This window comes from Pieris napi, chromosome 15 (assembly GCF_905475465.1).
Source record: "Pieris napi chromosome 15, ilPieNapi1.2, whole genome shotgun sequence".
Classification (NCBI taxonomy): Eukaryota; Metazoa; Arthropoda; class Insecta; order Lepidoptera; family Pieridae; genus Pieris; species Pieris napi.
The window spans coordinates 11,666,011-11,690,144 of NC_062248.1; the positions used below are offsets into that span (position 1 = coordinate 11,666,011).

General features: G+C 33.2%; 1 protein-coding gene across 1 annotated transcript in view; it reads right to left on the reverse strand.

Moving 5' to 3' along the window:
* Positions 1-18,018, reverse strand: part of LOC125056978 (glutamic acid-rich protein-like) — a 28,872-nt gene extending 10,854 nt beyond the window's left edge. Inside the window, exons 1-4 of the mRNA XM_047660376.1 lie at positions 16,423-18,018; positions 12,264-12,331; positions 4,907-5,065; positions 4,190-4,354 (exon numbers count right to left, since the gene is read on the reverse strand). Of these exons, the coding sequence (XP_047516332.1) occupies positions 4,190-4,354; positions 4,907-5,065; positions 12,264-12,331; positions 16,423-17,950 (1,920 nt within the window). The 5' untranslated portion in view covers positions 17,951-18,018. The remainder of the gene's footprint in view (positions 1-4,189; positions 4,355-4,906; positions 5,066-12,263; positions 12,332-16,422) is intronic.
* Between the last annotated feature and the right edge of the window lie 6,116 nt (positions 18,019-24,134).

The window sequence follows — 24,134 nt, forward strand, 5'->3', positions numbered from 1 at the left end:
CAATTTGTTAGGCAAAGTTTTAAAGTACTTACAGTTTTAGTCACCTTTCACTTACACACACCACAATCACTTATTTTACACTTTTTATACACTAGGGTTTCCAATCACTGCTGTATCCGGCTACGAATGACCATGTACAATAAAACACCAATCCCAGGGCTGAGACTATTTAATACAAAAAACAATTGAGATACTTATACTATTTTTGAATCATAACGCTACCGCGATTCAAGGAACCACAGGCGACATCTATTTGTTGAACATATAACTATAATTGTTTAAACAGATTGTGTCCAACACGAGACCTTAATCGGGAAACTCCGCCATTATGGCATCAAGAATACCGCACTGAATCTTCTGACTTCCTATTTACACGGAAGAACTCAGAAGGTTGAAGTGAATGGTAAGAGGTCCTCTGGGTCGGCAGTAGATATGGGGGTACCACAGGGCTCAATTCTTGGCCCTTTCCTCTTTCTTGTTTATATAAATGATCTACCTTTCATGGTAGAGAGAAAACATCAGATAGTTTTGTTTGCTGATGACACGTCCTTGATTTTTAAAATCAAACGACAAATAACAAATTTTGACGATGTGAACAATGCTCTGTCTTCGATTGTCCATTGGTTTAGTATGAATAACCTTCTACTTAATGCAAAAAAGACAAAATGCATTAAATTTTGTGCAAAAAATTCAAGGATTATGGATACTAGACCAATTATAAACGGTGAGGAATTGAATCTGGATGATACAACTGTATTTCTCGGAATCACCTTGGATTCAAAACTTCAGTGGTCCCCTCATATTAACGGATTGGCGAAGAGACTTAGTTCTGCAGCCTACGCGGTTAAAAAAATTCGCTCTCTAACTGATGTCGATACAGCTAGACTTGTTTATTTTAGTTACTTTCATAGCTTAATGACTTATGGCTTATTATTATGGGGTCATGCTGCTGATGTCGAAACTATTTTCATCCTGCAGAAGAGGGCTATTCGTGCAATCTATAATTTAAAATGTAGGGAATCTCTTAGAGATAAATTCAAGGAAATTAATATACTTACCTTTCCCTCGCAATATATTTATGAAAATATTATGTATGTATACAAAAATAGTGATAAGTTTACTAGAATAGAACATACGCACAATGTTAATACACGGAACAAACGCAGGCTGCAATTTCCCCGTACTAGACTATCTAAAGTTAGTAATTCTTTTTTGGGGAAAGGGATACTCTTCTTTAATAAAATCCCAGAAGCTCTTTTATCACTGCCTTTCAATAAATTTAAGAAATGTATTAAAGAAAAGCTGTGTAAAAAGGCTTACTATAAAGTCAACGATTATCTAATTGATAAAAGGGCCTGGGACTAGTGCTAGACAGGCTACTTCTAATTAATTTGCGATATTTGTTATAAATAAGTGTTTTTTGATGATTTGCTGTTTTAAAAGAGTACCGAGAGTTTTTTACGCCGGCTTTTTCTCTCGGCCTACACCCTCTGTCTTCTTTGCCGATGAGTAGGGATGCCTTCAAATTTAATGACGTGGAATAAGTGATACATGTATCTTACGTTCCATAATAAACATATTTTATTTTTATTTATTTTATTTTATAACTGAATTGTGATGAAACTGACAAAACATTCCTAAGATGCTTTTCCCCCAAAACATTCCTGAGATTTCTTAATAACTAATTAAAAAATTACGCTTGAATATTCATTCGGGCTGTGGTGTAAATTAATAACGTAATAAATAGAAAAACTTGTTTTAATTAAGTTGATAGTTTCCCCGACGCGAGTGCCCTCTGTCAGCCATATTTTAATATAACTTTGCTTCAATTACGCGCTTCTTGCATAACTTAGCATCATACTTTCTTTAGTTTGATGTAAAAATTAATCCACTGACAAACTGTCCGAGACCGATTCTTCAATATTCATTTTAGGTATCTTTATTTAATTCTTACCTTCTAAGTTTATTAAAATGTTATTTATTCATGTATAGTTATAAGTCTCCTAATAAGGAAATATCTTAACCCTGTAACAAGTTTTAATAGGCACTAAGTGTGTGTTTATTCCTTAAATTCAATATAGACACAGAACGAATTTATCATACTGCTCAACCGTAACGCTTCTAAATGGCGAAATATATTTGTAAATTTTGGTTTAAACATCTTTGGTACTTGAACTGTGTTACAAAGTTTTGTTTAAATTACAATTAGCCTTGAACTTCTTAATAGAAATCTCTAAAACTTATAAAAAGCATAGTTATCGATTAACTCTTGAATCGCTTAGGAAATGCAAATTGCATCCGCTTTTCATTTTAATAATATCTACAAGTCTGTAAACACTTTTGTCGCCATTTAAAATACAATATTAACATTTGGACTTACATTATATTTGACTTGCGTGATTTAATAATTTATTTCAAATACATTCTGAATTGTTAAAGAAAACGAGTAAATCCAAACAAATCGGTGGGAAATAGTTCTATCAAATGCACAATGAAATTATAAATAACGTTTTCTCGTGAAGTAATGAAACGAATCAAGGATCATCAGGCTCGCTTCAATGTCATTGCTTGTGGCGGCGTCCATGCGTCGGGTTGTCTCTCTCCCTAAAATATGGCGAGGGGGCCGATGGCTGGCCATGCGTCATACTCGTGAACGGGTGCTACTTGTGCTGAACGGGTCATATTTGAATTCGTGTTTGCGGTGATGCTCCTATTTCACCATGCCTCCATGTTTTTAATTTATTTTATTATTATTTATTACTTAAGATGTCATGTGGAACAAGGTGTAATGGTTGCAGCTCCTTACAGACGTTGTGTAAAAAAAAAGTTGGCGATTAAAAAGAGTGGCGGAGAGTTTATTGCTAATTCTTCTCTTTCATTCTACGCCCTTGATTTGAGAACTGGCAGTAAATGTAAAATTAGAAGCATTTAATGTATTTTTCTTTTGACGATATAAGACATATTTTTTCATTAGCGCACAATGAGATATTTAAGTAAACGTTTTGTAAGAGTCTTCGAAACATCAGCCTGTTTTAGTCACGAACCATGACCGAAATATGGAAATCTTTTCGCTTCACTGACAAGATCAACGAGTGATCCGTAACTGTAAACATTTGACTTTAATTGATTTTTCTTTGCAATAAGTTGAAGGTCTGTAATAAAATTACTGTTTTGTGTTTATTATTCACTTGCGTCATACATAAATGATAGTCGTTCGCAGGGGTTCAAACGCACAAGATTAATTTTTAGGTTATTAGACACTGTTTCAAACTTGTTACTGAAATAGAAACAAATTTTCAGTGTCAGTTAACCACTAATATTTTTCAATAGATTTAAACCGGAATTCACAACCATGTTTACATGAATCGTTCTGACAGAGTTACCAACGATTGTAATAAACCACACGAAACCGCCAGTTATAATGTAACGAATTTGAGCTCATTCCGCTTGAGCGATTCAACGAAGAGCGAGTCGAATCGTCGACGTCACTTTCCGTGCGGCTTGATCCCTTGGCGTTGCGTTGAAACGTGGGGTCTCTCTGCATCTTCTACCGCATTTATCATGGAGAGTGTTCAGAGGAGTTTTTCGGACTAATACCAGCCCTGCGATTCTGTAACTCACTTCACGAACTCACACAGCGGTTTTCGCATCGGCGGTCTCTCACAAATCAGTCGTGAAGCAGTCATTTTATGATTTGGCATTCTGATAAACAATAAAGTATAAGCTCCCACCTTTTCAGAATGCCAAATCATAAAATGACTGCTTCACGACTGATTTGAGAGCGACCGCCGACGCGAAAACCGCTGTGTGAGTTCGTGAACTGAGTTACAGAATCGCAGGGCTGCAACTGTATTTCATTATCGGACGTCAAGGCAGAATCCCATCCGTATCACCTCGGCGTCCGTCCTTCCACAACTGAGCGTTTCTTAAGGAAGTTTTTCCCTAGCCACCGCCACTATGGGGACCAGCTGCCCATTGAAGTATTTCCGAACCATTTCAACGGGTCCATCAAGAAAAGAGCGTACCAATTCTTAAAAGGCGGGCAACGCACTTGCGAGCCTTCTGGCAATGTGAGTGTCCATGGGCGGCGTATCACTTAACAACAGGTGAGCCTCCTGCCCGGTTGCCTCCTATTTCATAAAAAAAATATATATGCACTAAATATAAATTTAAATATGTAGAAACATACCGCTGAGTGTTCATTTTCATTATGATGTCCTCCGTAATTCTCTTCTTCAGCAGAATCACCATCCTCTTCAAAGAACTCTACTCGTTTCTCATACTCATCTTTTTTATGAATGTCGTGACTACCTTTTGTGCTATGTCCTTTGGAATGCTTGCCTGATTCTTCATACTGTGATAGAAACATAATTGAGTTCACAATATTTGGTAAAGTACTTAATCGATTAATAAAAAAATAAAAAATAAATCAGTGACGCTACAACCTCTTTAGGTCTTGGCCTCAGATTTCTGAATCTGTTTCATGATCATTTTTAAATCTAATTGGCAAGTAGGTGATCAGCCTCCAGTGCTTGACACACGCCGTCGACATTTTGGGTCTAACACATGTGGGTTTCCTCACGATGTTTTCCTTTACCGTTCGAGCAAATGTTAAATGCGCACATTGCAAGAAAGTCCATTAGTGCACAGCCGGGGATCGAACCTACGACATCAGGTATGAGAGTCGCACGCTGAAGCCACTAGGCCAATACTGCAGCTAATTGAGTAATTACTAAACATTAAAAATATCGAATATTACTGTCAATTAATCTAAGGTAACATGCAGGAAGCAGATATTTGTATGTCTGTTTAACTGCCCATGTATCACAGACACGTTAGATCCCTTGGCGATAGTAAAGGTCTGCCCAAGTGAATTTAATTAGAGATAAAAAAAAGGAAATCATACTTTAGCATGTTTCTTTCCATGTTCCTCGTGATGGTGGTCTCCATAATGCTCCTTCTCATCATGGTGGCTCTTGTCCACGCCTCCTTCATCCTTGTATTTCTTGAGATGATCTTCCTTGTCGTGATGACCCTTGCTGGTCTTCGTGTCATCGTGGTGGCCCTGACAGATTACATGATAAATATATAAAAAATATGATTTACATAGATGCTCTGTACATAGATAACAAAATTTGAAGATACAACAATACAATTTTTTATAATTAATCAATCTGAATGTACCTCTTAGCAAATAAACGATTCATTATTATTAACTAAGCTGAAACTACTTGTTAAATTATTAGCTACTGTAGGATTCTTTAAATTACTCCATCAAAGAGAACACCAATCATCGGGTGAAATACAACAAATAGATTATTATCTGATTACTAACAGTTAAAGTTTATTTACACAGTTTAATTATAAACAAAAACATAAACGGTTTTATTTACATTATCTAAAATAATCTTTCATTAATTCCAGAGTAAACACAATTTTGCAGAAAGAGACTTATTTATGTCTCAAACCTTATTTTGTTTTATGAATAAAGGTTAAGTCAGTTACCTTTCCTTTACTTAATTTTGTTAATTTTTTATATTATAAAGCAACAAAGTGTAAATAAATAAATAAATCTTGTAACAAGATTAAAGAGTTTATAACAATTCAATCATTACTGAACCTAGATGTAAAAGTTAATAATAATTAACTTACTAAGTTAAAGTTCTATTACTACGTTTTATACAGTTATACGATAGGAATCGACGAGCGATATTTGTATTTTTCGTTTAATACGCATTGCAAATCACTTTTAGATTTAATTGACTAATAAATCAACTATCAAAATTATTTTTTTGTTAAGTCTATTTGAAATATTTTTGGACTATAGTTCGACCCCAACACCTTTTTTTGAAATAATTATAAGAAACGGTTATAGCTGTGAGAACTCGGAAGAGAAAAACAAATGAAAATGTATACAAACAAGAAGTAATTTTCTTGTATCCTACTAACTACCTTGTAATATATAAATATTTTTTCATAATATTTTATGCATAATGAATTTGTCTGAAAATGTCTTAATTAGTTATATTCGTTACTCTGCGTTGTTTATCTACAAAACAAATGATAATAATTATTCAAAGCATCTTCGTATCGTGTTTCTGAAGAAAAAAACAGTACAGACCACACATCTTTGGGGAATGAATTGAAATATCGTGAAATCTATTAGCTCATCAATAGGGCAAAGATGATTCTTATGACATAAATATCATTTTTATTTACCTATGTGATTAGGATTTTTAGAGTGTCATCTGAAATATATATGTTTTCATCATATCAACAAAAATTCATATTATAATTTCAAATACCTATGTATATATATTATTCATATATAACGTGTAATATAAAATCGTAATTCCAAAACCGGTGTTATGGAATATTTGTGTCATTATTTACGCTGTGAAAAAGGACACTTGTTTTAACATTATACTGATAAATTAATACTGCATATTGTATTATTAATACGACCAAAACCTCATATAATTCATTAAATGTGTTTTAAAGCCGACTTTTAACCAAAGTATAAAACTGTATATGTTTATTATTGATGTTGTCCAGACGGCTCGTTAATATTTAATAGGTACTTATTGTTAAAAGTTTGTATACATTTAGATGATCTAAACTACTATAGCGAAGTCACAACAACACGAAACAATAGCTAATTAGATCAGAAGATTTAATCAATTGTCTCAGACAAAGACAATAGATTTGCTTAAACTCAAAGATTAAAACAAAATACATCTTTTGTTTAAGTCTTTCTCTTGTGGTATGGCTCTAGCCTAAGCTCTTCAGAAAAATATAACCTTGAAATACCATCAGATAACTTGTCCCTGGCGAATCCTTTAAGGTATCATAGTGAGGTTATAGTATTTACTTCCTGTCCCTATCCGCTTAGCTCCTCTATTTTCCTTTAAATCTCCACTATACAAGACCTTTTGACATCGTATGCCTTACTTTCCTATTAACTGTGTTACCATCCTGTATAAATTGCTCAATATAAATCATATACAGAGCAGTGACCTCTTACACGATATTAAAATTGACATTGCCCTTACTAATTCCCTAGGTTTAAAATCAACAACATTTTCCAAATTCCTTCTGCCAAAACCAACTTAGGAGTTCAGGCACCTCTCGTTCGAACTCTTCGCGATTTTAACGGATTGAGCACAGCTTATCCGGAGATGGATACCTATATTCGGTAGTGGGCTGATCGGTTTTAGAGAAAGCATTGTGTTGGGTGCCTTTCTCGAACATAATTCGCTGTTGTGCTGATGATTTTTCTTTTTTTTCTGCTTTAAATGCCAACAAATTTCCATAATTTTATTTTGTTTTATTGTGTGCTTGTATTATCTTGTATATGTTAAAATTTTTAATTTTAAAGTTTAATTTCTATTTTTTTTGGTGAAACTTATGTTTACTTTAATTGTCACACATTTTAGATGTATGATTTTGTAAAATAATTAGTAGATTTAGTACTGTGTGTGATGTCGTAAGCGTAATAACTAAATAAATAAACTGTTCTAACTGAAATTTATCGTCATTTTTTTATTGTCCTTTTCACTATCTATATTATTATGTTTTATTGCTTTGCTTTGTTCCATTATTAGAAGTAAGTTTATTGCATTGTTTATTCCACTATCGAAGTAATTGTAAAACTGTATTTCTTGCTTACACTTGTAAGTAAACTTATAAATATAGCAGAAACCCAGGAACCCCACAATGGGAAATGGATCATACATTTCTGCGTGCATTGAGAGGGCTTGACTCGGAAACGCATTTTAAATTAAATTAAGTACCTCTTCCTCTAGATCATGGTCTGTGCGTTGCTTGTAAGAAAAAGAATTGTCGTTGTTATAAATAATATTGTAAACTAAGCTTCTAAAGACTGCTTATTTAATCACATACATTATTATCTATTCAATGGGTTAATGAAAAAATATTTGTAGGATTATTATACAATTTTTTTAAACAACTGATTAATAGATTGTTTAATTCTTGATTGTTATCACATATGGCTATATAAAAGCAGACACCGATTAAACGTCTATAAAAAATTCTGTCTTCTTTTGCCTTCTGTGCATTCACATATTTAAAGTGCATTCAGCCACAAAGGTGAGTCACAACACGTGGAAACAGAAGTAAGCTATCAATATGATTTAGTAAAAATTTCCTTAAAATTAATTTTCAAAAGTTAAGCACATTATTCGATGTCGCTTTTAACCATGCACATTTAACTTACGGAATCAAACCACGGTTTTATTCTCAAAAGTTTATAAAAATATTCCAACGGCGTATTGTTCGCAGGTTGCCATACTTCAATATTCTTTTTTCTCTTGAAAAAAATATATAATTATTTCACGAACTGCTCTACTACATAGAGTGTTAATTTGCAAGTATTTTCCAACAAAGTTTATTATAATATTGTGATTGACTACTACTATTACAACGGGCAGTTGGATACTAAGAAAAAAAGAAAATGCGTTTCAAATTAAATTAATCTCTGTTAGATAGTACTGGTGTCCCCAGAGCTGGTGCTTTCCTCGCTCAACGCATAAGTACCAGCAAGAAAATGCTGCCAGCGTTAAAGGTACACTGCCATAGGGACCAAACATTCTAAATTAGTTTAATTTATGTTATTATTATTATTAGTATGTAGGCTGAGAATATTGTAATTACTGTATATTTTTGGAGTTTTATTATATTACTGTTTGTTTGTGATTGGTTAACAAAAACGCCACACGCTACTGCACCATTTGACGAATCACAATTAAGCGACACCCACCATAGTTTAGTTTTGTATTCTAATACTGCTAATATTTTTTTAAAGGAAAATATTTATTCCACAAAATATTCGCAAAGCACAAGTTGTTTGTCCAATAAGTAATAACGATAGATATCCATTTCAATATTGTGAAAAGACATCCAAAAGGCGACGAAGAATTCTAAGTTTTCGGCATCATATTGAAAAAACTATATCGAAATTGGCTGTCCAACGGGTTTTTGTTAGGGAGCGCTAATAATCCCCACCCAAAAAATCTTTATTACAGTTGTGTCATAAAATATCTTGTATCAGCACTATTAGAAGTAAAATTGACCAAAGCCGTAAATAGTCGGTTGGTATCACTCAAATTGCTTTAATATGTTACGGCGCGTAATGATATTGCCGCGTTCGCTGGATGTATCATAATCTGTCTGATTAACGTGTTGATATACGACACCGCTCTACGATATTTAGATATTTCCGTATTGTATTTTGTTTTAGGAGTATGTTATGAGTTACGCTTATGACTTGAAATGTAAAAAAATAAGTAAATCAGTGGGTGCTACAACACTTTTTAGGTCTGGGCTTCAGAATTCTGTATCTGTTTCATGATCATTTGTCAATTTATTAGGCAAGTAGGTGAACAGCCTCCTGTGCCTGACACACGCCGTCGAATTTTTGGGTCTAAGGCAAGCCGGTTTCCTCACGATGTTTCCTTCACCGTTCGAGCGAATGTTAAATGCGCACATAGAAAGAAAGTCCATTGGTACACAGCCGAGATTTGAACTTACGACCTCAGGGATGAGAGTCACACTGGAACCACTAGGCCAACACTAGTTTTTGAATGTACTTACTACTTACATTAAATAAGTTCTAACGTATTTGTTTAATTTGTATAATATTGGTCGAATTCCAGGCAGACATAGTTGCACTAAATAATTATTTACTGATTGATTAAAGAAAGAGCTCATTAGTATTATCTAGGCTAGTTAACAAATAATGGGTACATTTTTCTAAAGGACGTACACAGTACAAAAGGTGAACACAACTTTTCAGTTAGAACCTATTACAGCTGTGCATTTTAAACTTTATTTGGTTGCTCACGAATTGAACTCTAAGACGGTCTTTAAATCTTCTTAATTAAGCGTATGTCCAATCGCAAATTACCGCTTTTGCTTTTGTGAAATAATAAAAATATTCGCCATAATAACAAAACAAATCTCTTACAAATTAGTTTGTACCCATGCGGTTATGAGCTATTGATTTTCCTCATAAATAATGATACTAAATCATAAAACTGGGAGACGCTGCAGGGGGGACTTATTACGTCTTGTATGAGGAAGGGAACGTACATCATTACAGTATTTTCCTCTAAAAATAGGCCAATTTTGAATTATTTTTACTACATTGCGTGATCTTTGAGGATGCGTGCCGTGCTTCTAACAGTAAATTTTAACTATTGGAAATATCGTATTACTCTGTCTTATAATATGGTTTTTATACTTGAGTATAAAACGTAAACGTACGTAGTAAAGTATCATCTAGACCTAACTTGTTTTTGATCATCGTGTTTTGTCGAAAAATAAACCCTCAAATAAGGAAAATATTAATTACTAGCGGACCCGACAGACGTTGACATGTCTTAACTATGAACATTGATTTCGTATAATTAACTAAAAAAATATTTCAGAAACAAAGTATTTCTTAAATTATAATATTGCTTTATGAATAGGTTTGTTGGTATTCCGACACGGGAACAGATGTATTTTATCAATATAATAACTCTTATCGAAGCATTTGTTTTAAACGATATTCATTTTTCTTAGACCCTCTTTGACGATATTTGCAGCACGCATTCTGTCAATGTTATGTCAAACGCCATAAGGTTACATCAAAAATGTTTGAATTGTAAAAGCGCTATGCACTGAAAAAAAATTTGCTATCGTAACAAAAGTCAGGATTACTTAATATGGTGGTTAAGTATTCTTAAATTTTCTAATTTTCCGCGCAATTTTCTTAATTGGTTCTTTCATAAATACCACGAGAATGTAAGTGCGTGCTTCTATTTTACCATGCCTGCTGAAAGCTGGTAGAGGACAAATCTTGGTTTTTAATTTATTTTATTATTGTTTATTACTTAAGATGTCATGTGTAACATGGTGTAATGGTTGCTGTTCCTTACAAACGTTGTGTAAAACAAAAAACTTGGCGATTAAAAAGAGTGTCGGAGAGTTAATTAGCCGGTTCTTCATTTAATCAATTACAATTAATATATTAGAACAGCCATGGTCAGCACGATAAGACACGTTTCTTAAAATAGCAGACATCTTGTATCATCACGTTATTCCAAAAAGTTTGTTCGTATAAATGAATATTGTATCGATTACGTATTTACACACTCAAAATTTAATATTCTATCACCAATAAAACTCGACACCGATCACTCCCGGCTTTACGACGAGCGGCGGCGTAAAAGCAAACATTTTCGTATGAAATATCAATTTTTTCAGTACATTGTTTGTGAGTTATTTTAGTCACACTTAAAGTTTGCCTTTCAACTTGAAAAATTTTCCTTATAAAATTTATTTTATTTACATTAACACTGGACTTTTAAAAACTATTTACACGAACTAAAACAGCCTAATTGCAATGATTTAACTAAAATACGCTTTGGGTCACAGAACCAGCGGAGGTGTGTACATGTATTCTTGTTCATGTGTGAGTCAAAAGAGAGCAACATGTAGGGGCCTCATAGCCTATAGCGGTCTTATTAAGTGGCAGGTAGGTGAGGGGTACCGGGTTCGATTCCCGGTTCGAGGGCAAGTTTTAATTTAATTTAAATTTGTTCTCGGCCTTTGGGAGGGTTGTGCGGTACCGGGCGAGTATTTCTAAAGACAAGCACGAATTATAAAAAATCCTATACTTCACGCTGGCTAATGCACAAATCGTGCCAGAGCCATTAAAAAAAAACTGTATATTTGCCTATCTCTCACTATAATTAAATTAGTGGGCTGACTAGAACATTTATTTGCAACGAGTATTTACTAAGCGAGCTACACCTATTTAATGAGTTTTTTATAGTTCATGTAAGAGTTTTTAATTATTTTTATGTTAGTTATAATATAATAATAAGGGGTATTGCCGTGGGTAGTGCACAAGCTAATTAAAGATTTAAGTTGGCGCCCGGTAGATAGTACCGGTGACCTCAGAGCTGGTGCTTTCCTCGCTCTACGAATAAGCCTAAATACAGCGAGGAAATGCTGCCAGCGTTAAAGGCCTGCCAGAGGGACCAAACTTTTTAAATTTGTTTTAATTTTGTTTAGGTTTTAATAAACGATATAGTGCGTTTTATCGTGAAAAAAATTAAATAAATATTATTATTGTAGGTTCTTTGCACGTTTGGCTCATCTTGTTGGGGACACTATAAGATGAGCCAAACGATAGATGATAGATCGTAGATAGATAGATTTTTTTTAAATACCAGATGGATACAATAAATTCTTACCTCATAGGCCTTCTTCCCTTCTTCCTCGTGCTCTTCAAAGCTTTCCGATTCATGTTCTCGACCTCCACCTAAAACAATAAATGATTAATAGCCATTTTATACTTATCAAATATCCTCCGCACCTTGTCTGCGCAGGATTGAAATAATATTTGTTCAAATAACGTAACGTAAAAGGTATATTTTATCTACTTTAATTACGAGAAGCGATAAAAGTATCTATTTTATTTAGGAATCAATTTATTTCTACCAAAAGCGCATTTGAATAAATTATCAATTTTTATCGTAGTTATGGATTACTATTTTGGCTATAATGGCTTAGGGAGCGTTCAAGTATTACGTCACGCAATTTTTGAAGACTATTGATTCTGTACCCTATAGTAGTCAATGCCCGCCCCGCATCATAACGTTTTACAAAAATACACCCCCCCCCCCCCCTCTCCCAAAATTCGTTACGTAATACTTGAATGCTCCCTTACACATAAGATATAGGTATATTATGTGAGGGCAATTTTTATAGGACTATTTAAGATAAACATTTCCATTATACATCAAGTGTAACTCTAGCGGTTTTGGCAGCGCATGCCAGAATAGCTCGCAGTTGGTAGATTTTTTCCTTCTTACTTGATATTTTGGACAATTCACACAATAAGTTGTAGTCTATGTGTTATTCTGATGTATAAGCTATATTATTGTAAAGTTTCATTAAAATCCATTCAATTGTTTTTGGGTAAAAGAGTAACAAACATCCATACTAACAAACTTTTACGTTTATAATATTAGTAGGTTTAGTGACTAAATACATTTTGTAATATAAACGTTTAAAATTGTAAAAATACAATGAGCATATATTTTTATTGCTTCTACATGATAAATGTAAGTGTCTTTACTAATATTTGTGGAAAACGAAATGACCAATTCTTATATGAAAACCAGCAATTAAAAGTGAATAACTCGCCGGTGATTACTTTATAAAGCTTTTTATAAATTTGACGAATATTTAAATCATCCTAATTCTTGGGATTGATTTTCTCCAGTTCAAGCAATTTGTATGACTCAAAACTTGGCGATTGAAAAGAGTGGCGGAGAGTTTATTGCCAGTTCTTCTTGCCCGCTGTACGCCCTTGACTTGCGAAATGGTAGTAAATGTAAATTTAAAATCAATTTAACATCTTTTCTGATAACGTTTATAAGTGTACTTGTTTACCTATATGAATAAAGTTATTTTGAGATTGAGTTTGAGTGCGGTCGCTTCAATGATAATACTTTTAATTTCCTATTAAAATGGTGACCCCCAATAGGCTACGGTAAATTTAGTTTTCTATGCGGTATTTTGCTTCGATGTTTACGAGGTCGGATGAAAAATTTATACTTTCCATTATTGTTACACTTTCAAATTTAACCTCTGCCTACTAAAGGCGTAACATTTAATTTGACACCCATTGTAGTCATGCCACCTTCGAGTATTATTAGTATAGTAAATCTTCCATTATTTATTTATTTATTGCAAGAATATGCTACAAAAATGTGTAAGGTGGTACAATCGTGAGTTCGCATATTCTGCCTCACACAATGGCGCGCAAATTTGTCTGGAATTTTACATTATTAGTCATATGAATTGGTCAATTCTTATATTATTTGTATTATACTTTATTAAATTTATATCAACACCAGTGTCTCACGCAAATAATCATTTATTGAATAGTATTTTTTTCCAAAAGTGTACCAAGTCGCTTTTTAAATGTGTTTTTCCTTTATCTTTTTAAGAAATATTTTTTTAAATTATCTTTAAAAAGATACAGATACAGAATCTTTTGTAATATAGCGCATTTAAAAAACAATCCGTTAGCGCGCACAGCCGTGATCCAATCACACGCCCTGTGGGCTGAGCGCGGTTTACCAAGGCCCAAAATGTTTCTATAACTGTTACTGGGTAGTTTGGGTATTGTCTAACACTTGTAACACCGAACAGGTTGAACAAAGAAAAACGAATTTACTTTTGACTACTCTAATACCACTTTTTATTTACAAATTACATCAAATTATTTAACGTTGCATTACATAGACGGTTATATAAACGCATAATATTGGGTAATAAAACCTACCTTGGTGAAAAGTATCTAGACTTTTGAAGCGTGGCACTGAATCTAATAAGGAAACGAGAGTCTAGCTAATAGTCTGGTCTCGTGGTGTAATTAATACATTCGGTAGCAGACAATGACACCTATTTAGAATGGGCACGAAAAAAGAACCATTGCGGTAAAAATATATGCATTCATTTGTTTTTTCCTTATGATCTTGAACAACACTTTCTAATATGAATATAATAGAATATATACATATGTATGGATAGAATGATATACTGTCTACAGATTTTTATTCCATGATATTGGTCTGTAATTATTAAGTACGTAATATACCTATAGTTATTTTGTGTATATTTACTTAAAAGAGCATTTTTAGAGCTATATCAAATCAAAAGAATATGGCTAAAATACGATAAATATGGACTTTGAACATTATTTTATGCCCCTTTAATACGCTGTCAACAAATTAGTCAAAAAATAAAAACTTATGTACAAAGAAAATATTCCTTTTTATTTCAATTCACGGACACGTCTATATTAAGCAAAAGTATCATATAATTCATTTTTTATTGACGAAACTGCACTATTGAGGCAAAATGTACAAAACGAATTATGAAGTTCAAGTAAGTAAGTGTGGTGTAATCGTTCGGTCATTGATTTATCGAACATTAAATTACTAACATAAAAGCCGAATTTTACACAGACTTTTTGCAGGCTTTTTGTCTATGTATCGCTTCAGTGATCCTTGGGCAACGTGTAATTTGCAATATTTGTTTTTGCTCAAGATTCAATAATAAAAGGTGATGTCAATGTGCTGCTGGTGGCTCGGTTGAGTTGTATAAGCAAGTATATTCTTGCTGCGTGTATTTCATATAGGTGTTATAAAAGCTGTTTTGCGACCTCTTTAACAATAGTCGATATATTTCAGATATTTTACGTAAAAACTATAGTGAACCTACACCTTCCTAAAATATATATAAACCGCATGCATGCACAATTATATCATACTTTGATTGAATTAATCATTTTAAGACTAATTTACAGAAGTTGACTCCTGTCAATAATACTTTGTTACGCCTTCACAAAATTACAGTGAACAATAAAAACATATATTTCAAGAAATGATTCACATAAATTAATCAAACCTGTATCAAATCAAATAGGCGTGATCAAGCCTATTTAATTATTATTATGGTGTAAAAAAGGAAACTGAAATAGTAAAAAACTAGCAACGAAATAACGTAGATATTTTCATAAAAAATTAAAAACTCCATACAATGCGTCCCCAATATTTCATAAGTTTCAGAGATAAAAGGAATCGTTCGAGTGTGATCCCAAACAAGTAGAATAATTCCTTGTATCAGTCTGACCCATCTCTTATTAGAAACTAGGTATTTTGATGGAAAATAGATTAATTTTATTAATACATGCTTCGTGATCAGACTAGAAGTATTATATTTGTACTTTAATATACATTTATGAAAATTTAACGTTTATTGGAATTTTCGTATACTAATAAAGGTTGAATAAAGGTTAAATTGAATAGTTCCATCTTATAAAGAATGTTTACATGGCGAAGAGACACATTTTTGACATGTATAGAAAAAACCTTTATGTCGGTCCTAGCTAAGCTTGTCGTTTTTAATAACATGTTGACGATATTGTATCGTGTACCCACATTTAGACGTAAAATACACATTATAATGTTCTATTGCTCTGTATGTCCTACCTTCATTATATTTGGCAGTGGCCATTACACCAAAATATGTGATAGTATGCAAACTAGATGGACTTTAGTATTATACGGTAGACCGCTTCAATTTACAGTTGATTACATGTGGGTATATATGATCTATAAATGTCTTATCTCTCCTCTTAGGACTCAAAATTATGTTGGGTCTATATAAACGTAGATAAAGGTCACACTGTATCGAAAAACAAAATTACTGACTGTATTTCTGCAAAAATGATCTTCAAAAATATTCACCTCAGATTAATTATAATCGTACTTAAAATTGGCCTGTAGTCCTAAATTTTTATTAGCGTTTAATAACAATTGTCTATAATAATCTTACCTTTCTCGTGCTTAAAATTTCCATGCTTCTTTTCTTTCTTAATAGCGGCGTGTGTTTCCTCGTTAGTATCAGCTGCCGTTGCGTCCGATGCTGTATTGTCTGAAGCGGAAGTGCCAATGGCTGATGGTGCAGTATCAAAAGCTGTCGGTACGGTATCAGCGGCTGATGGTGCTGTATTTGAAGCAGACAAGTCTGTGTCAGAAGCTGTCGTATCAAGTTCAGTAGTTTTAACAGTCCCAACCTCTGTTGTACCCTCCGTTGGAGTTGTGGTCTTCTTACGTTTATTTTTCCGTTTCTTTGGATAAAAACGAGTTGGTTCTCCATCTTTAGAGTCATCATCTGAAGGAACCAAGGATATTCTAATACTGTCATCATCCGCCGAGTATTTTGATGAATATTTTTCAGGTTGTGTGGGCTTTGGATTTGATGTAGTGGTGTCTTCTTCATCGTTGATCATATACAGTTGTGGGTTTCTAAATACGGACAGTTTTCCGTTAATTATACTTTTTTCTTTTTTTGATTTGCGTTGTCGAGATTTTTTAGGCGCTTGCGTTGTTCTAGTGATAGATTTCATTGTATTTATTTTGTATTTGTCGTGCAATGACACTTCACCGTCATCGTATTCATCATATTCAGGTTTTTTCCACCTTGAACCTCGATTATATTTATCATGTTCTTCACTTGAGTCTAATTTGTCTCTTTCAAAATCTTCCTTAAATAATTCCTCCTCCTTCAGCTTTTCAGATATTTCTCGTTGTTCTTTTGCATGCCTATGTTTCAATTCATCAACGCTGCTTAAAATTCTGGCTTTCTTTTCTTCATTTTCACGCTTCTCTTCTTCGCTAAGTTCTGTATTTTGAGTTCTTTCCACTCTCTCAGGCTTTTGCTTCTCATCACTCCCTTCGTCATACTCCACATCGTCTTCATACCGTCTAGGTCTTTTTTCTGTTTTCGCCTCTTCATCTGATGGCATAATTTTTTCATTTTCAGTCTTTGTTTCTAAATTTTCTTCATCTTTGTTTTCATCTTGATATGCATCGTCCTTTTCTTTTTCTTTTTCTTTTTCAGCTTTTCGTTCTTTGTTTTTTTTTAGTATATGTTTGAGTACAGGGTCATCAATAGGCTTTGTAATAATATTAACGATACCATCTATATCAGATGCATTATGAGTCACAACATAATTTGGGTCAACGTGTTCTGCGGGTCTATGTAAATCCGACCACTCTTTTCTTTCAAAATAGTCTTCATTATCGCTTTCACCTTGGCTTTTATCAAAGTAATAATCGCCATCTGGTTCAGCAACAGCTTTTAGTACGAAGTTGAGTGGCGTCGCAAGTCGTTTCTTTGGTTTTTTGACTACAGGCTCAAAGTCTCCTAGGTCTACTCCATGCTTGTTTTTAAATGGGACCCAGTCTGGAAATAAATCGTGATTGGCCGTACGTTTCGTCACATTTTTATCACTCACTCCAATGCTAAGCGTGTAGCAACTAGGTATCAAAACGAGTAGGATAAATTTGATCAGCGACATGTTGATATGAGAAAATGTTCATAGTATCATAACTGTAGTATTATTTATAAATACGCGAGATCGGCTCAGGCGCACGAGTGAAACTGTCATCGTTGCTTTAACTAGTATTATTTATACTGTTTATAAAATGATTCTCTTCGGTATGGACGATGAAAGAAATCTATTGATAAGACTTTTACTTTCAATTATTGAATTGATTGGTTAAAATGGTGAGTATTGTAAATCATTTGTGCCATTATATACTACAGCAGAAATAAAAGTTTCGTATAAAACATAACATGTGTGTGAGTTTATGAAGTTCTTTACGTATTATACATCGTTATTAGAAAATATAATTCGAGACTCAAACCAGCAACGATCATGAAGAAATTTTAAAAAAAAAAACACTGAAACATACTACAAGGAGAAAAATCCAAGGCAATTGTTTTTGAATTTAATTAAAAATTTTAAAAGGAGCATATAACATACTACAAAAGAGCATTGACCCATATACAGTTAATATTGCATGGACGTTCAGTACTTAATTTATAAATGGGTATCCATACTATTGCTTTCCATCTGATTTAATAGTCATCGTGAAGTCACCGATTCTCTTACTTCAATCACAATTATAAACGGTCGTCTTTAATTTTTTACTAAAAAATTAAACATATTTATTTATTTTTAAATAATTCGTTGCAATAACAAAAAATTGACAAAATTAAATGAAAAGGAGGGCAACTGGCGGCCTTATCGCTTTCGAGCGATCTCTTCCAGGCAACCACTGTTGAAAAAAAAGGGTGCCTGTACTTATGTACGCGCGTAAGAAGTTACACTTCTTTGGCATTATTAAAAATAGTTTTTGATTGCATGCAAATAAATAATTACAATTAAATAATCAAAGACTCGAAAAGGAGTCATTATAGTCAATAAAGTTCAATTTACATTTGAAAAATTAAATAAATAAATATTTATTAATATTATACTTATATTTATTATTATTTTCTAATATTAATTAGTATTGATTTAAATCACTTCTGATTATAATTCAGACGCACATATAAAATTCGCACTTGTATAATGAAAACACGTGTTTTAAATGTGGAAACTCAAAGCATGTGGAGAAATATTATAAATATAAATACACAGTGAACAGAGGCGGCGTGCGTGCCAACATGCGCCACTAACTTCATTCTGTTAATTTTGTGTCACGGTGCGCGCGCATCGTAAAATTTCACTCTCATCCATTTTTAATAACGCGCCTAAAGAAGTATAACTTCAAAAAAATTAAATTAGATAAGGTTAGCAAGAAGTGCAACATACATAATACATATAGTTAATTACATACAAAATAAAAAGTGCACATGAATCACGACAATCCTAGATCATCAAGATAGATATTTTGTCACGTTTATAAGGACAAAACATTCATAAGCTTTTTGTGGTATTTGAATGATTTTCATTCATTATTTTTTGTACATCTCGTAACGGATTGGTAAACAGATTCGACAATAAAATAGCATACAAATGTTAAGTTTATTAATTTCTAAATCATATCTTCAGTTCATATTGATTGTATATTATATTCTAAAAGATATTTGTAGGAAACCTATTATTCCTTAGAAGTTTTCTCCAATTCAATCAATCTATATTATTAAGAATGTGATTCTCTAGTGCGTTTGAATTCCAGCCGCCTAATAATTTATTGATAAACGCACTTGCGAGCCTTCTGGCAATTTGAGTGTCCATGGGCGGTGGTATCACTTAACATCAGATGAGCCTCCTGCCCGTTTGCCTCCTATTACATAAAAAAAAATTAGATTGCTCTGGGAATACATGTTAATAAAAACAATTCAGATTACAAGAATTAAATTGTGAATACTCGTATACATTAATATGTATATTCACATAAAGTCATAAAGTCGCTCGTTTACAATGTCTCCAAGCTATACAGATATCGGAACCTAAATGCAATCTTGACCCTTTGGTCAAGATTGCATTTGCATTGTGGTACAAATGTAATATAAAAAATTGGAGCAATGATCTTTACAGAATTTATTTGGTCACAATTTCGGAAGTGACACAACGTTAACACAAAGTTGACTCAAAACGTTCGGAATTCGGAGAATACAAATAATTAAGTATTAATTTGCAGTTAGGGGATTTTATTCCAAAGCTTGGTAATATTTCGGACCTGCATTTTATGACACATAAAGCGGATCTTGTCTATGAAAATATCGACGAAACAAGCTTAACAAGGGATGTACTTACTTACCTTACGCCTCTTGGATTTCACAGACGAAGCCACACAAAGGGTCACAAGTATTTCACTTTGTTTAGTCATCTTGGAATTTTATCGCATTTAATTATTATTTTTTTTTTTTTATTGCGTATTTGAGTCAGAGACCATGCTGTAACTTGTGTACCATGTATACTTTTATAGGTTAAGCTCAAAATTTTAATAATATATTTCCACTGTGGATTCGAACCGCAAGAGAACGCCACGATTGGAAAAAATCAGAATAATATGTATAATAAAATATATTATGTTACTTAAAGTATATTTACTTTAAATTTAGCACGCAGCTAAACAGCAATAAAGGCTTTTTATTTTATGTATAAATTTATTTGTCTGTATTAAACAATGGGAATACGACATTAAATCAAGACTTAAGTAAAAAATGCATAACTGTTTTTAAACCAATATTTTCTAACTAAAAAAAAATATTGGTTGTTTGTAAAGTAGGTTTACGATCGAGATGTTTACGTGATAACGTCTTATTGGTGATATAAGTTTTTGGGAAGTAAGGAATTAATGAAGATAACAATTTTTTCAAATTTTAAATTACATCTATCGTTTTATTCACACTTTTGATGATAAATTTCGGGTGTAAAATGACAAGTTTACTTATTCGACTATGATATACATTTTTCTTCATACATTCACGGAAAGACTGGCAGCGCTCGAGATGAGACGGGAGATCGGTCCGTCTCTCTCTCGTTATACCTGCGATCGCGCTCGTGAGGTTTTGGTGTGACACAAGTTTCTGAACATGTCACCCGACTAAAACGATTTTAAAGACGTTATCACGTCAAAACGGAACACTGAGTTTGTACCTACTTGCTTTTATACCCTCGTATCGCAGTTCCTTTTATTAATATAAAAACTAACAACACTCTCAAAGGCGTATGTAACGCATTCCATACACAAACAATGTTTGAGGAAAACAAGTGAAAAATTATCATTCTTTTCCGTCAGAGATTTATTACAGCGAGTGACTGACAACGTTGCTTTGAGCATCGTTGTTAGATTCAAATTGTGAAAATAAATAAAAATAATAAATCAGTGGCGCTACAACCTCTTTAGGTCTTGGCCTCAGATTTCTGAATCTGTTTCATGATCATTTTTAAATCTAATAGGCAGTGCCTGACACACGCCATCGACTTTTGGGTCTAAGATATGTCGGTTTCTTCGCGATGTTTTCCTTCACCGTTCGAGCGAATGTTAAATGCGCACACAGAAATAACGTCCATTGGTGCACAGCCGGGGATCGATCCTACAACCTCAGGTATGAGAGTCGCACGCTGAAGCCTCTAGGCCAACACTGCTCATGCATGCACTGGAAATTGTGAAAATATTAATAGAAAATACACTGAAATAAGCTTATGTTGCTATTTTAGAAGCCCCGATACTCAAAGTCTTATTCATTATTTATATAAATAGATGTGCCTGTGTGACTTTACGTTTGTTATATTATAGATACTGTGTTCTGAAAGACAAAAATAAGTAAACTGAGTATTTTGTCTCCTTAAAAATGTGTTCAGATCTTAGCTGTCAAAATATTGTTTCATACAAACTTAAAAGCTCTTATAAATGAAAGAGAGGCTTCGACATACATTAATTCAGCAGGCGTCACATAGCAATATAAAGTAAATAGATTTATTTTAGCCATTAATAAAACAATGTATAAATGTATGCGTAATACACATAAAAATTGAGTTGACATACATTTTTTATATATATACGATACAATTTTATGAAGATCGATCAAGCGTGACGTCGCCAAGGTAACGTCTAATAATAAATTAAGCACCATAAAACCTACTTTTTCTGTTGAACTTTTTATGAGTTTCGAGATTAATTAGTGAGGTGGGCGAGTTGTAAAAAGTTCTCGGTTTAATTGTAGTTTTTGGGTCTTCTTTGCTGATAATAAGGACGGTGTAGAAATAAATTCGTTTACCAAGGTTTCGGCATATTTCTTCTCTAGGAAATAAACTATATAAAGCGCAAATTCGGCCCCACATGGAGTAGGTACTGTTCTCACCTCTGGGCGGGGGCTTCGTATTCAACGAAGAGCGGTTCGTATCGTCGACGACCAATCCCTCCGAGCGGCTTGATTCTTTGGTGTTGCGTAGAGATGTGGGGTCACTCTGCATCTTCTACCGCATTTACCATGGAGAGTGTTCAGAGGAGTTGTTCGGATTAATACCTGCAGCTTAGTTTCATCGTCGGACGTCGAGGCAGAATACGAAATTCCACCCTTATCTCCTCGACGTTCGCCGTTCCACAACTGAGCGTTTTCTTTGTGGAACCAGCTGCCCCCTGAAGTATTTCCGAACCAATTCGACTTAGGGTCCTTCAAGAAAAGAGCGTACCAATTCTTAAAAGGCCAGCAACGCACTCGCGAGCCCTCTGGCATTGAGAGTGTCCATGGGCATATCAGTGAGCCTCCTGTCCGTTTGCCCCCCGTTCTATATAAAAAAAAACTTGTAACTTGTATTTTTTGCTATCTTCAGTAGAAACATATTCCCATTTAAATGAAGTTTAAAAATTATTCCTTGAAATTATAACATGTCCACAAAACAGTAAAATCAGGAAACAACTAAAATCCAAGTAATATTCCATCTAACATGACAATATGTTTTAAAATCGTCTGAAATTTTCACCTTGTATATTGTACAAAATGCAAACTTTTGGAAGCGTAAACATTTGTATAGTAACTCGTTAAAATTGTTGTTCAAAGAATTATACTGAGAAATTTTCAACATTAAAATGATAAACAGTTGGTATTCATAAGATAATTCTTATATACTTTAAACCTACAATTATTGTAGTTTTGGTATTTCACGTTTGATTTTGTAAGGATGAGAAATTAGTAGTATTTTGCAGGCAAATCTACATGAAGCAAGAAAGAAGGTTGGCTTGTCTCCTGGTATCCATTTAGTCCATACAATGATAAAACCCAGGGAATGAGTCATCTTTCTGGCGGGAAAAGATCATAATTTGTATTGAAAATGGTTGAACTGTATTGTGTTTTTCAAAGTTTATTGATATTTACAAGAAGAAATTAAGACACAAGGCTGTTATGGTAGGCGTTATCTTATTTCTCATAAGTTTAATATTCACAAAATCAACTTACTAATCTGGAATTTGGGACATTTATTTATTTATTTCGTAATCTTACAGCTAATATAAATTATATACAATAACAAACAGTTACTCTGAAAATATAGCCAGATATGGAATACATATCATTTAACTACAAATAGGTTCAAAAATTTACAAAAGAAAACAAACAAATAAAAATTATTCAATACATTGGACTAAGTAATACCTAATTTGGCTGTGTTGTGTGATGGTGTAAAAGTGAGGGTAAGTACGTGAAGGTGTGTATGTGGGGTATGCTCATGATGCAGGTGATTTTGCGCTATGGATATTCTTAATACTCCTTTTAATCATATTCTGCGATAGCTTAAACAATTCAAGGCTTAAATATTGGTCCTTTTATGTATGGCTTTCGCTATAATTTAATATTAAATAGCAGTTGTATAAATGAATTCAAGATTAATTGAATATGGATTATTTTGGGCTTTGTGGTTTGAGATTCTGAAATAAATATTATAAATATCGAAGAAATGAAATTCTCGTTAATCAAAACCGCACATTATAGAAGCCACAATCGCGAAGTAATCACATTTTTAAATTATTTGTGGTTCGCGTCAAATTGAATAAATATTATTTAACTTTGTTTCCTTGCTTCAATCTAGCTAATGCTTGATTTATAAACCATGTTTCAAGACTATTTTTTAACTACTGCTATTTTAACCGACTTAAAGATTCTAAACATCACACAGCCCATGTTTGTTTTAATGAATTCGAGTTTCGTTAAAGTAGTTTTATATAAATCTATCGATACTTTAGTAA